General features: G+C 40.1%; 1 protein-coding gene across 2 annotated transcripts in view; it reads right to left on the bottom strand.

Annotated features, from left to right (window-relative positions):
- The window catches only part of SRPX2 (sushi repeat containing protein X-linked 2), a 53,799-nt gene that overhangs the window by 2,630 nt on the left and 35,131 nt on the right, over window positions 1-16,038 (bottom strand). For both annotated transcript variants that reach the window (XM_037144051.2, XM_053657511.1), the window contains 2 exons: window positions 13,371-13,550; window positions 12,891-13,024 (listed from right to left, as the gene is read on the bottom strand). In XM_037144051.2, coding sequence (XP_036999946.2) covers window positions 12,891-13,024; window positions 13,371-13,550 — 314 coding nt within the window. The remainder of the gene's footprint in view (window positions 1-12,890; window positions 13,025-13,370; window positions 13,551-16,038) is intronic.

Here is a 16,038-nt window from a genome sequence, read left to right as displayed (position 1 = left end):
TACATTGTTATAATTTTTTTCTTGTGATGAGAACTGTTAAGATCTATTCTCTTAGCAACTTTCAAATACACAATATAGTATTATTAACTATAGTCACCATGCTGTACATTATTTACCTAGGACTTATTTATATTATAATTAGAAGTTTTATAGGTTCATTTTTATTTTTATATATTTTTTATTTTTGAGAGAGAGAGAAACATCAATTTGTTGTTCCACTTATTTAGGCATTCATTGGTTGATTCTTGTATGTGCCCTGACTTGGAATTAAACCCCACAACCTTGCCCTGGCAGGTGTGGCTCAGTGGACTGAGCACTGGCCTGGGAACCAAAGGGTTGCTGTTTTGATTCACAGTCAGGGCATGTGCTTGGGTTGCAGGTGAGGTCCCCAGTAGTGAGCACATGAGAAGCAACCATTAACTACACATTAATGTTTTTTTTTTTAAACCTACAACCTTGGTGTATTCTGATGATGCTCTAACCAACTAACCTACCTAGCCAACACTGCTTTACAGGTTGTCTATTGTAATATAATAATGGCTATTATTTACTGAACACATATAGCTAATGCTTTGAAGACATAACTTAATTAAATCCTCATAACACTCCTAGCAAGGCAAGTTGTTTTCTTATTCTGTAGAGGAAAACGTAACTTGTCCAAATTTTCATGACAATAAAATGCTGAGCCAAGATTTAAATTCAGGGTTGCTACTTTCTACCCAAGTGTGTGCTCCTGACCACTAGGCTACAGTCTCTATCTCCAGGATTTATGCAAGAGACTGTCAGTGCTTTTTTTCCTTACCCTTTGTTGCCTTCTTCACACTGGACAGGACACTGTGTAATCCTACCCTGGCTATTTGTGCTGTGTTGTCCTGTAGTGTTATTTCTGAGCCAGTTACCTGGAACAAAGTTTAAAGCCTTAGTGAAGAACACCCCGGCTACCCATCCATTGTCTAATCTTTGGGCTAATCCTCTAGTCTTGAGCTTCAGAGTCACTGTCCTCATTGGCTTGTTCCAGTCCTTGTTCTTTTTTCCTGTTCAAGCGTTTTTCTGTTCATTGCATTTGTTTGCCTTTTTTTTGGGGGGGGGCAGGGATTCCTAAAAGAATCAGGTACTGTTTGGTCTAGATATTTAGGGTCATGCTTTGGATAAAGCTCCTTCTATTACGGGCCTCTAAATATTGACAACTTGTAAGATTCAACCTTTAGAAAACCCCTAAATAGCTTCTTCTTTTACATGGGTATCCAGCCCCTTTGCATCTCTTCAGAGCTGGTTCTCTCTGTCTTGTCATCATACCATGAGTTCTCTTCAAGAACATAGTCTACTTTTTTCATAAGTCCTAGTGGTCATATCTATTCTGTTCTATCTAAATTTCCTTTCCTGCAAGTGGCTTTGGCTAGGTATCTTGTAGTGCACAGGTGGCACACAAGACCCACAAGCCAATGGCCCTCCACCGTATTTTATCTGGCCTAGCACCTTGTTTCTACCCAGCAGCAGTGCTGAGCTCTCGCTTAACTGTTAATGAGTAGTTACATTTATACAGTCCTAAAATTACATTTGGCCCTTCGAAGGCAACTGTAAGGCTGATGTGACCCCTGGTGAAAATGATTTTGACACCCCTGTTTAGTGTGTTAAAAACTGTTGTGCATCCGCCCTATAAGAATAGAATCCTGGAGCACTCAGCTTGCAGCCAGTTGACAGCCTCATGTTCCTCTAGCAGCCACAGCCACCCAACAGCATGCCCCAGTAAGTGCCAGCCTTAAGTCATCTGTGCTAACTTTCCTGAGGGGCACTGCAGCTGACATGGTGATTTTCTGGGCTCTGAATGGTTCACGTGCTGCCCACACTGCCACCCCTGACACCACAAACCACAGCTATGCAGATCCAGCATGGCACTGAGGACCATCCAGCTGGGTTCTGTCCTGTGCACAGGGACAAGGAAGACAGCTGAGGAGTGAATGGAAGTCACACTGACCTCCTCCCAGACCAATCTGGAATTACAACTCAATTGTGGAGAAAGCACCCGAAACAAATAATAGAGCAATAGCCAGAGAGAAGCACACAACTTCGGACATACAGAATCAGCTTTGGCACAACTGGTCTGGTTCGGAGTGCAGTGGACATTTGATAGGGCTGACTGAGTGCCCACAGGCAGCAGCACCAGTGGGATAATAAAGTGGCCGATTGGATTCTCCTCAGAAGAGTGGGTTCTAAACCCTAAGCTAGGATTCTCAGCCTAGAACACCAGAGCCCCAAAAGTACACAGATAACAATCAATGGAAAAAGCAGCAGGGTTGCTCTCTTCCGGAGACAGTTGGAGATGTAAGGGCTATTTAAAAGGCCAACATACAAGTTTTCATTTGCAGCCACTTGCCCAAGACTCAGGCAAAGGCAGGGGCAGTATGGACTAGAGATGCTTGAGGAGATACTGGGGACAGAAGCTTTGGGGAGAGAACTGAGAAATTAGCCACCAGGATTCTGGTGCTGAGTCATCTCCCAGATGACAGCAGCCTTTGTGCTCAGGCAGACCACTCCTCTCTGAGCATCAGTAGCCTGAGAGGAAACAATAGCCCAGACCTCAGGAGGGTCTCTGCCCTGGCCCTCTGGTGCTTAAGCCTGACTGCTGAGTCCTAGTGACCAGATAAACAACTGAAGGAGAGAGCCAGAGACAGTAGATCACTGGCAAAGGCAGGGCAGAGTGGACTAGAGAGACTTGAAGACAGACTGGAGATGGAGGCTTTGAGGAGAGAACTGAGAAAGTAGCTGCCTGGATCTGGTGCTGAGTCAACCCCCATACACAGCAATCCTGCTCAGGCAGACCACTCCCTTCTGAGCAGCAGCTACCTGAGGGGAAAAAATAGCCCCCACAGCAGGAGGGATTTGGCCCTGCCCTACAGTGCTTAAATCTGACTGCTGAGTGCAGAGAGACCATATTAACTATTGAAAGAGACAGACAGTGACAGCAGATCACTGGAAGTACCAAACAGGTTGCCTAAGGTCAGATGGGCTCAACATCTGTCATCACCAGAGGCTGATCCAGAAAGAAAAACAAAGAGGGGTAAAAACAAGAGAAAACCAATATGAAAGCCACTGTGGTCTTCATGATTTGCGATGTTTTTTTTCCCCACATAGCTTTATAACATTCATTTCCTGTCCAGTGAATTTGTATGTAAGAAGTCACTAGATTGTATGCTATAGTGTATTTCAGTTGACATATTTTGCCCCTCCCTTCTCTTAACCCATCTTACCTTTTTCTTTCCTTGCAATATTCTCATTTCAAATTTGGTTTTATCTATAGCTATGACTGATATCCATTCTAAAACTATTAATATTTCTTGCCTGTCCAGAAACTCAAAATGGATTCTCTTGTCAAGGGTCATTTCACATCCTTTTGCCCAGCTATTTAAATACCCGTGTTCTCTCTATACTTGTAACAAACTTTTCTAGTTGGTTGTGGGTAGGGTAGTTGTTGTTGCGTTGTTTTTTCAAGGTTATCTCTAGAGCTTCACTAATTCTGTATTTCAAATAACAAATTTAACTAGACCCCTCTCCTACTCTTTTTTTTGACACAAATTTTTATTCTACTATCTTAGCCTGTTTCTTTTCCTTTTTCTTTTTTGTCTTCTATTTCTCTTTCATCCTGACCTTTTATTTTTTATTTTCCTTTTCCTTTACATCCCAAATTTTAATTTGTCCCTTACTTAGCCTAGTTTTTGTTCCTCACTCTTAGTATTCCCTCTCCTTCTATCATTACAAAATCACTACCCATTCCTCTAAACATCTCTTAGACTTTTCATTGTTTCTTTTTTCCCCTTATTCCCATACCACCTATATCAATTTTAGCTCATTTGTTGTCATAGTACTCCAGTGAATCTTTCTCTCCAATTTGGCTTCTATATTTTTATTAATTATTTAATATTTTCCTTTTCTTTCTTTCTCTCTAACTTTATTTTATACTATTATAATTTCTGTTTAACCCCAATATTATGCACTTCTCATACTCCATTCCATACTTTTCATTCCCTTTCTTTATTCATGAGGTAAACTTTACCTCCACTCCTTCCATTACTCCACCTCCCAACTCTTATCAGTGCTCTTCCCTCTACCCTCTCAAAATTGTTTCTCTTTCAGTAGGTCATCTAATATCCACACTCTATTCTTATACTAGTCTAAATCTTGTGACACACATATTAATACTGCTTCATTAGCTGTTGATGGTGGCATTTTAGGGGGATTTATATTTGTGGGTGTGGATTTGTTTCTTGGGCTCTGTGGTTTTGTTTAGGCAGTGCCTGCACAACAGCACACAAGATGAGGTAGGCGAAGTGACAGTTAGTCAACCAGTGGCAAGGAAGGATCCACAAAAGAACAACCCAACAACAATCAAAATCCAATTACAATCAGAAAAACAGTATAAAAGGCATAAAGGACATCCCAAGAACATGAGCTTTAGGTAATCAAGGATATTGAACCACTGTATCTCACAGAGCTCCCACTATAGAAGTTCATACCACAAAGTCAGAAAGTCAAAACAAATCAATTTAAGAAACAGAAACAAACAAGGAGAGTCCCACAAACAATGGAAAGGCAAAGAACCCTCAATCTAAAGGAAAGGAGGAATCCTCAGAAAGAATGCTAAATCAAATAGAAGCAAGTCAACTATCAGATATTGAGTTCAAAACAATGGTTATAAGAAAGCTCAATGAGCTCAGTGCAGAGTACCAAAAATGACAGAGAAATTATAAGGAACTTACTGAAAACGATATCAGTATAAAAAAGGACATAGAAAAAATCAACAAGGGCCAAGAAGAAATGAAGAATACAATTTCTGAATTAAAGAACAGAGTAGAAGAATTCAAAAGCAGACTCAATGAAGCAGAGGAACATATCAGTGAGCTGGAGGACAAAGTAGAAAAAAACCCTCCCCCAAAAAAGCAAGAAAAAGAAAAAGAATGAAAAAGAATGAAGAGGAGTTAAGGGAAATGCAGGATAACATGAAAGAGAATAATATCCTTAAATAGGGATACCAGAAGGAGAAGAAGAGGAGCAAGGGATAGAAAAACTGTTTGAAAAAGTAATGATGGAAGACTCCCCTAATTTGATGAGAGAAGAAGCCACACAAGCCCAGGGAGCAGAGAGGGTACCAATCAAGAAGAACCCAAAGAGGCCCACTGCAAGATACATCATAATTAAAATGGCAAAATTTAAAGACACAGAGAGAATCTTAAAGTAGGCAAGGGAGAAACAAGGAATAACATACAAGGGAGCCCCCATAAGATGAGCAACTTCTCAACAGAAACATTATAAGCCAGAGGGGAATGACAAGAAATATTCCAAGTAATGAAAAACAAAGGCCTGCAACCAAGACTACTGTATCCAGCAAGACACTCAATTAAAATAGAAAGCCAAATAAGGACGTTCCCAGACAAAAGGCTAGAAGAATACACCACCACTAAAACAGAACTGCAAGATATGCTAAAGAGATTGCCTTAAGAAGATGAAGAAATGCTGTGAGAAAGGAACAAAGGTAAAAAGGGAGGAAAATGGTAACAAATAACTACCTATCAATAATGACCTTAAATGAAAATGGATTAAATGCACCAATCAAAGGACATAGAATAGCTGAATGGATAATAAAACATGACCCACATATATACTGCCTACAAGAGACCCACCTCAGAACAAAACACCTACACAGACTGAAAGTGAAGGGTTGGGAAAAATATTCCATGCAAACAAACAGGAAAAAAAAGCTGGGGTAGCAATACTTATATCTGACAAAACAGAGTTCAAAACAAAGACTATAAAAAGAGACCCAGAAGGATACTTCATAATACTCAAGGGAAGAATCCATAAGGAAGACATAAACATGCAGAAGGGCTATTAATATTTATTTGTGAAGTACAAAAAAAAACAAAGAAGACATAAATTGCAGGGGCAACTTTTTCTGCGAGTCCCCCTGTCCACCACAGATGAAAGTAAACATGACATGACATGATCTGCTTGGGGAGGAGAGGTGGTCAGTTTCTCCGAGGAAAAAGGCGTTGAGCAGTGGCCAGTTTCTCAGGGGAAAAAAGCCTCAACCCCCTCCTCCAGGGACTTTTATTGGGTTGTAATACACAGAAATACAGGGCAGCAAGGATCAAACAGTAGATAACATTTCAAAGAAATCTGAGGGCTTAGTCTGAATCAGTCTGTCGGGAAGGGAGTTCTGCAGAAATTTTGTGAGACATACTCATTTCCTGCTCAGACCCTTATCATATGAATGAAAGCACTCTTAGCAGAGCAGATTTCACAGGTTTATCAGGAACCCTTTGTGATGCCAGATTTTTCCCTGGGACATGCTCTAGCAAGGCAAGGAGCTGCACCCCTCCCCATCAGGTATTCAGGCTTAGGGGGATTAAAGCCAGGAAGCCCTTCTCCCAGAGGAAATGGGGACTCAGGCCATGTCACATAGCCTGCAGGCACAGGTCTATTGCTTGCTCTTTGTTGCCTCCCCCCTCCCCCGAGTCCTTCCCTGATGGTCTCCCAAGTGGTCGAGTCTGGTTTAGGTTGCTCCCTGCCATGAGGAAACTTACTTGTCATGGAATTCCGACTACGCTTTGGGGGCAGGGAGAAGAAACCGAGGCTGTGTTTGCTACCAGAGACAAGCTTTGTCTCTGTGGCTCACATTCCAGAGGTCACTTGCTCATCCTTAGCCACAGGGGGTAGAGTTACAATTCCTGAAACCAGGCTGAGTGGTCCACAACAATAAATATCATAAACATATATGCACCCAACATAGGAGCACCCAAATACATAAAGAAAATGTTGGAGGACTTCAAGAAAGATATAGATAGCAACACACTTATACTGGAAGATTTTAACACTCCACTATGAAAAAAGGAGAGATCTTCCAAACAAAATATCAACAAAGATATTGCAGCATCAAACAATGTCCTAGATCCAATGGACTTAACTGATACATATAGAAACTTTTATCCCAAAGAAGCAAAATACACATTCTTCTCAAATGCATATGGATTATTTTCAAAGATAGACCACATGATAGTATACAAAACAATCCTCAACAAATTCAAGAAAATTGAAATCCTCTGAGACGATACAAAGCATCCTCTCAGACCATGAGGGCCTGAAACTAGAAACCAACCCCAAGGAAAAAACTAAAAAAATCTCAAAGTCATGGAGATTGAATAGCATGCTATTAAACAATGAATGGATTAAGAATGATATCAAGGGAAAAAATTTAAAAGTTTCTGGAAACAAACCAAGAAAATGAACTCATAACAGTCCAAAATTTATGGGACACAGTGAAGGCAGTCCTGAGAGGGAAGTTCATAGCAATACAGGCCTACCTAGAAAAAGATAAAAACATTTCAAATAAACAATCTAACCCTACATCTACAAGAACTGGAGGAACAGCACCATAGAGAGCCCAGAGCAAGTAGAAGAAAGGAAGTAACCAAGATCAAAGCAGAATTAAATGACATAGAGATTAAAGAAACAATTGTAAGAATCAATAAATCTATGATCTGGTTCCTTGAAAAGATAAACAAAATCGACAAGCCTTTAAGCAGACTCATCAAGAAAAAAAGAGAGAGGACCCAAATAAACATAATCAGAAATGAAAGAGGAGAGATTACAACTGACACCACAGAAATACAAAGGCTTGTAAGAAACTACTCTGAAGAACTATATGCCAAGAAATTTGAAAACTTAGGTGAAGTGGACAAATTTATAGAAAAATATAATCTTCCAAAACTGAATGAAGAAGAGACAGAAAACATGAACATATAGAAAACAGCTGATGAAATTGAAGCAGTGATAATAATAAAAAAAAAACCTCCTGTGACACAAAAGGTCTGGACTGGACAGTTTTAAAGGAGAATTTTACAAAGGAGTTAAGGAAAAGCTAACCCCTATCCTTCAAAGTCTATTCCAAAAATTCCAAGAAGACAAAAGTATCTCAAACTCTTTTCTTGAAGCTAGAATCATCCTAATCCCCAAACCAGATAAAGACATAACAAAGAAAGAAAATTTCACGCCAATATTGGTGATGAGCATAAACACTAAAATCCTCAACAAAATATTGGCAAATTGTAGGGGAACATTTTTTTTTTTTTTGTCTGGCAAATGTGACTCAGCTCTGTATGGAAAACCTACAGAAGCAAGTCGGGGGCAGGAGCCAGACCTCCAAAACAAGTTTTCCCAGGGGAATCAGGCCTAGAAAATGCATACAGACTGTTATGGCTTGCTGTTGCTAAAACTCCATTACCCTGGTCTAGAACAACAAATGTGCATTGTCTATCTTCAAGGTAATACCCAAAGCCTGTGTGAATTTGCCCAAGGACAGAGCTAATCAGCTCATAGCCATTCCCCTCTGCATGTTATTTTCATTTCCTTGATTGTACCTAAAATGTAGACAATAATATTTTATGTAACAGACAATAAATCCTTCTCTGATGTACAACCTGAGAAAAACAATAAAAGCCTGTCTAGTCAAGGGTCGAGGCACTCTCCCCTTGAGAGAATGGCCAAGGCATTCATACACATTCTCCCCTTGAGAGAGTAGCTGTGCTGTTCCCTTTTTCTCCACAGGATTATTGTCACCTGTGCATTTATTCTCATCTTCAGTCACAATAGGCAGACTCTGCTGGCCGGAGTCTGCCACAGCAAACCACATCTGGAAATACATTAAAAAGATCATACACCACAATCAAATGGGATGCATCACAAGGATGCAAGGATGGTTCAATAGTAGCATATTGATAAATGTAATACATCACATAAACAAAAGGAAAGCCAAAAATAACATGACCATATCAATAGATGTGAAAAAAGTTTTTCATAAGATACAGCACCCATTTATGGTAAAATCACTCAGCAAAGTGAGAATAGAGTGGGCATTCCTCAACATAAGAAATGCCATATATGAGAGACCTACAGCTAACATCATATTCAATGGGCAAAAACTAAAAGCTTTCCCACTAAGATCAGGAAGAAAACAAGGATGTCTGCTCTCACCACTTTCATTCAACATACTACTGGAAGTCCTAGCCACAGTGATCAGATGAGAAGAAGAAATAAGAGGCAACCAAATTAGAAAGGAGAAAGTAGGCCCTGGCTGGTGTAGCTCAGTGGATTGAGCATGGGCCTGCGAACCAGACAATCACGGTTCGATTCCCAGTCAGGGCACATGCCTGGGTTGCAGGCCAGTTCCCAGTAGGGGACGCACAAAAGGCAACCATACATTGATGTTTCTCTCACTCTCTCCTTCCCTTCCCTTCTAAAAATAAATAAATAAAATCTTTAAAAAAAAGAAAGGAAGAAGGAAAACTGTCATTGTTTTTAGATGACGTGATGGTGTACACAGAAAATCCTACAGACTCCACGAAAAAACTACTCAATCTAATACACAAATTTGGCAAAACAGCGGGATACAAATTCAATATTCAGAAATAGAAGGCGTTTTTCTACACCAACAATGAAATATCAGAAACAGAAATCAAGAAAAAAATCCCATTCTATATAGCAAAAAGAAAAATAAAGTACCTAGGAATAAACCTAACCAAGGAGGTAAAAGATCTGTATTCAGAAAACTACACAACACTGAAGAAAGAAATTAAGGAAGATACAAATAAATGGAAGCATGTACCATGGTCATGAATTAGAATTAACATAATCAAAATGTCTATATTACCCAAAGCAATTTGTATATTCATTGCGATCCCTATTAAATTACCAGTGACATATTTCACAGACATGGAACGAAGACTTCAAAAATTTATTTGGAATGATAAATGACCCTGAATAGCTGCAGCAATTTTGAGAAAGAAAAACAAATTTAGTGGGATTACCATACCCGACATCAAAATATATTGCAAGGCCACAGTAATCAACACAGTCTGGTACTGCCATAAAACAGATGCATAGATCAATGGAACAGAATAGAGAGCCCAGAAATAAACTGAAGTCTTTATGTGTAAGAGACCATTCTGCATGGTGTGGGCCCAGCCCCCAGTGGCAAACATTTACTGCAAATAACTTCCTAAAATACATGCTAAACCTTCTAAGGATGAGTGTAACTGGTTCAACCACTTTTGCCTTTTCATTTGTTAATATCCTTCTTCTGTGATGTGATTAGCAGCATTGGCTCCTTTGTTTTCTGTAAAAGGTAACCACCTAAAGCAACCTGTGCATAGTAAATGAGAACCATAATGTAATGTGTGGAGAAACCCAATAAAGGCTGGTTGTGGCAAGGGCCAAAACTTTTGTTCCCCCTTGAGAGCAAAAGCCATGATGTCCCTTTTCCTATACCAAGTTTGGTAGTCCGTGTGAATGTCTCATTTTCTACATAATGACATGGACACTGCGGGCCGGTGTCTGCATCATCTATGGTCAATTGATATTTGACAAAGTGCTCCAAAGCTAAAATGGAATCAAAATAGCCTGTTCAACAAATGGTGTTGGAAGATTTGGACAGCTACATTGAAAAAACTGAAATTTGACCACCAACTTACACCATACACAAAAATAAATTCAAGATGGATAAGACTTAAATATAAGTTGTGACACCATTAAAGTCTAAAAGGAAAACATAGGCAGGAAAATCTCAGATATTCCATGCAGCAACATTTTCACTGATATGTCCCCTAGAGCAAGAGACATAAAGGAAAGAATAAACAAATGGGACTTCATCAAAATAAAAAGCTTCTGCATGGCTAAAGAAAATGGCATTAAAATGAAAAGGGAGCCAACCAAATGGGAAAACATATTTGCCAGTGATAACTCGGACAAAGGTTTGAGCTCCAAAATATGTAAAGAACTCACACGACTCCACCCCAGGAAGACAAAAAAAAAAAAAAAACAGTAAAAAATGAACAAAAGACTTAAACAGACACTTCTTCAAGGAGGACATACAGGGGGCCCAGAGACATATGAAAAGATGTTCAGCATCACTAGCCAACAGAAATATGCAAATTAAAATTGCAGTGTGATACCACTTCACACTGGTCAGAATGGCCATTATAAACAAATCAACATACAGTAAGTGCTGGTGCGGTTGTAGAGAAAAGGGAACCCTAGTACACTGTTGGTCAGAATGCAAACTGGTGCAGCCCCTGGGGAAAACAAGGAATTTCCTCAAGAAACTAAAAATGGAACTACCTTTTGACCCAGCGATTCCACTGCTGGGTTTATACCCTGAGAGCCCTGAAACACTAATTCAAAAGAACCTGTGTACCCCAATGTTCTTAGCAGCACAATTTACAATTGGTGAGTGCTGGAAACAGCCTAGGCACCCATCAGCAAATGAGTGGATCAAGAAACTATGGTACATTTAGACAATGGAATTCTATGCAGCAGAGAGAAAGGAGCTCCTACCCTTTTTGACAGCATGGATGGAACTGGAAAGTGTTATGCCAAGTGAACTAAGCCATGTGGTGAAAGACAAATATTATATGATCTCACCTCTAAGTGGAACCTAATAAAAAAAAACTGGCAAGCAAAATATAGCCAGAGACAGTGAAATAAACAACAAACTGACAGTAATCAGAGGGGAGAGGAGAGGGAAATAATGTGGGAAAGAAGGGAAAGGGACATAAATGAACACGAATGAGGGACCCATGGATGGAGACAAGGGAGGGGTGGGATTGAAGATGGGAGGTGGGTGTGGGTGGGGCAGGGGAAAGTGGTGGCGGGAAAATGGAGACAACTGTATTTGAACATCAATTTTTAAAAAGTTTAAAAAAAATGCAACCAAATTCAGAGGCACAGAGAACAGTTAGTTGTTGCCACAAACAGGGAATACAGGGTGGGTGAGATGGATCAAGGTAGTGTAAAGTTACAAACTTCCAGTTATAAAATAAGTCAGGAATGGAATATACAGTATGGCAACTATAGCTAATAGTACTGTATTGCACATTTACAAGTAGTAAGAGGGTAGATCTTAAAAGTTCTCTCATCATAAGAAAAAGTATGGTTATGAATGTTAACTAGATTTATTGTGGTGTTTATTTCACAATGTATACAAATATTGACTTGTGTTGTACATCTGACACAAATATAGTATTATATGTCAATTATATCTGAATAAAAAAGATCATCAACAAAAAAGTGAAATATAAAAAAAAAGATTAGAATCCCTCCTGCCCCTGAGGTCGATCTGTGTTTGGAGTTTGCCTGCTCCCATGTTCTGTGGAGTGTACTATCGTTTAATAAATCTGTTCTCTCATTCTGCTACAAAAAATCATTGTGCAACTCCCTAATTTTACTTTGAAATATCACTATACTTTTTCTTCTCTTCTGCTATGTGTGGTGGCTAAGAGCACAGATCCTGAAATCATACTGCCTGGATTCAGTTCTGGATTAGTCATTTACAAGAGCCTCAGTTTCCTTACCTTCAAAATGGGGATAGTAATAGTACCTATCTGTTAAGTGTTGTTTTGAGAATTAATTGAATATGGGTAGAGCACATACTTTAACACTTGGTATCCGTGTAGTACTTACCATCTAAGTATTTGTTAATGCTATTATTCCTTGAAAACATAAACATAATTTAATGCCAACATTTACATTTGATTATACCTGTTTTACAAGTCTCTCTACAGTGCTCTGCCACATTCCTTTCTACTCTTCACCAAGTACCCTTCAAGTCACACCCACAATTTCAGTGTCCTCAGTGTCTTTTTAGTAAAAACATAGCAATTTTTTAAAAGCACTAAATTTGTGTAGAGTTAAACTGATTAAATGTTGTCCACAAAGAGTTTGAGGAAGTAGAGTTTGTGCTGCAGAAAGAGAAACTATTTGATTTGGAAGAGGTAAGGGAATAATGGGGTGAGGTTAAGGAGTATACAAAGGAACTAAGAAGTAATTAGTGGAGTGGGTCTCACCTGTAGCATAGAGATCTGCATTTTGTAATATCGATTGGAGGGATCAGGAGCTGAAATGATGAGGAGGCGTTGTTTCTCATAGAACTGATCGAGAAGGCCAGCAGCAGAGTTTACATTGACGTTAATCTTCATAGCTAGGGCAGAAGCAAATTGCCATTTAGATTATGGCCTTCTCCTTCATCCCAGCATGGGTAAAAACATCTTGAGGAGTTCCAATCTTTCAGATTAACCCTTTTTGGTTGTTTCTCCCTTTCCTTGGGAAAAATCCTGAAAAAATACTTAGAGATTTAAAACCCTTTATCTTGGAGTAGGAGCATTCTGAAGCAGAACACTGGCCCTTAAAATAAACTCATCCAAAACACCCCGCCTATTCCCACATCATACATATAACTATTGAACCCATGTGTCATATAAATTGAGATATCCTCCAAATTACTCTGATCAATATGCCTACTCTCCTCATTCCCTAATTTTACTCACAAGTACAAATGGGTGTTGATCCTGACCACTGGCGGCTAGACTGGCAGACCCGGGATGGGGTCCCTTGCCTCTCGTAACCTCCATCACAGTGGTATTCACAGGTGGCACCATAGTTGTTTCCCCCTGAGGTACAGGTGAGGTAGCCATGCTGTGGTGGTTTCAGAGTTGGGCAGCGTCTCACTGTTAAGGAGGAGTTCAAGTTAGGGGCTATGGCATCTCATTTAGGAGAAAAAAAGGTTAAAAGGGTGCCAATGCTGGGTTTCTTAGATCAGGAGACCTAGGATGATCAGAATGACTGACTTCTTCACGTTTCCCATGGCCAGGAACATAGCCAGAATGTTCTTTTATTAAGGAATTAAATCTGAAATGTAAACAAAGATGTTCACAAAATCTGGAAGTGCCAGCGAATATACATACTGTCATCAAAACACTTACCTGTGAAATAAATTTTGCCATTTTTATTTTCAGACTTTGCATACACCCTACATAAAGATGACCACCTTATAAAATTACTTTTAATATTAAAAACAAATAGCAGGAGACTTAAATATCCACCAGTGGAAGAAGTATTAAAAATTATATTTTTAGAATTGCATTATTATGCTATCATTAAAAATAATCCTGGAGAGTGAGCACTTTCAGCTGCTATTCCTGCAGTACCAACTTCTCAGTGATGCTGTAATTCTATGTTGTTTTGCCATCATGAAGGATACAGCCAGCTTTCTGCAGCTGAGCCAGAGCTCTGGCCCAGCCAGGCCTCCATGTGGCACCATTTGGAGGGACTCTACACGAAGAAGTTGTAGCATCAGCTGACACTTCAGGTGCTTGAAATTGTACAGGACCCATGCTTTGCCCAAGGAGTTGGTCTCATTAAGCTTTATGAAAACTTCATTAGTGAATTTGAACACAGGGTGAACCTATTGACCCTGATAGAGATCATCTTTCATGTGGTCAGACACATGACAGATCCTAACATGGCTCTTACTTTTCTGGAGAAGACCTATGAGAAAGTGAAAAGTAGTAACAAGGCAGTGATTCTGTGCAAAACTGCAATTGGAGCCCTAAAATTAAACGTCAGGGACCTACAAGTTACAAAGGAAACAATCGAGGAAGTCAAAGAGATGCTCAACAACCTCCCATGTGTGATATTAGTGCACAGCTGTTTCTACCACCTGTCTAGTAAATACTACCAGATGATCGGGGACCATGCATCCTACTATAAAGATGTTCTTTGGTTCCTGGGCTATGTTGACTTCGAGAACCTTCCAGTGCTGGAGCAGCAGGAGAGAGCATTCATGTTGGGCCTGGAAGGACTGCTTGGTGAGGGAGTGTGCAACTTCATAGAACTCCTCATGTGACTTGGCCCTGCAGGTGAGCTGTGGGGCCTGCAGTCTCCAAGCCTCTGGGTGCAGAGATAGGGGAGTGAGTCTGCTAAAACAACAGTGCTGAGGTGCCTACCCCTCACCACCCTCCTGTCCCTCCTCCACCATGTGCTTCTCTGAGTTTCTGTTTGGGTCTCAGTGCTACAGCCCCTCCTCAGAGGCCCAGCCAGACCACCTGAGCTGAAGTAGCTGCCCCTTTATTGCACATGCTGTTTGTGGTCTGCATGCTCATCCATCTTTCCTACTAGAGTGTGAGCTTGTATGAGGGGGACCCAAGAAACTCTGAAATTATCTTCTGGCAAGCAGACCCTTATAGTCCAGGCTCCCCCACTGGGTGAATGTTCTGGAAACCAATCTGCAGTGCACCAGCTGGCATTGTTGTGAGAGGCTGCATTTGGCTTCAGTGAAATTTTTTTGAAGACTCTTTCAACAGTGGAAAAAACATTTCCATAAATGTATTGCATCAGGAAGACCACACAATTTTTTTATAATTAAATTCCTGTTGTTTGGGATCCCCCTTCATATTTCTGGTCCAGCATGTGTTCCCAGCTCCAAGTACTGCTCAGGAAGTGAACAGTAACTGTAGAAACTACCATGCAGCCTTCCCTAAGAATTGAAAGCTTCTTCTTAATACTGTATATGATTGATACTAAGAAAGTTTTAGTATAGGGGTACTAATATATTACAGAGCCAGTATTAATAAAAATGTCTTTATTATCAGTAAAAAATATTACTGAAAGGTTTTTAAAGAATATGGGAAATTGTGTTATAATAAAAAGTTTTAAAAGGTGATCTGATTAATAGTGGATATATATTATGAGTCAACTATATATTTTTAAAAAGTATATGAAGATAAAAGACTGGAAAGAAAATACCAGGACTTCTGGTCAAGATGTCAGCATAGGTAAACAAGGCTCACCTCCTTGCACAACCACATCAAAATTATGACTAGACTTCTGGCCAAGATGGAGGTATAGGTGGAAACACTGTGCCTCCATGCACAACCAAGTTTAAAGACAACAAAGTTTTAGTAACAAAAATGCAGCTAAAACACAGAAAATTGAACTGTATGGAAGTCCGACAACAAGGAAACATTCAGCCAGACTGGTAAGAGGGGCGGAGTCAGCAGCGGAGTGGGGTCCGCCAGGAAAGATCGGCCAGACTGACCCAGGAGCACAGGCAGCAGTTGGCAGATCCCAGGCAAGGGGTGGCAACGGGTGAACCCAGTGAGGGCACTAGGTGGCTGGCTGACCATGGTCACACATTTGCGTGCAGATAAACCAAGT

The sequence above is a fragment of the Artibeus jamaicensis genome, unplaced genomic scaffold (assembly GCF_021234435.1).
Source record: "Artibeus jamaicensis isolate MK-2021 breed Jamaican fruit bat unplaced genomic scaffold, CSHL_Jam_final scaffold_461, whole genome shotgun sequence".
Classification (NCBI taxonomy): domain Eukaryota; kingdom Metazoa; phylum Chordata; class Mammalia; order Chiroptera; family Phyllostomidae; genus Artibeus; species Artibeus jamaicensis.
The sequence above is the reverse complement of the archived record's forward strand: the minus strand, read 5'-3'. Positions and strand labels throughout refer to the sequence as shown.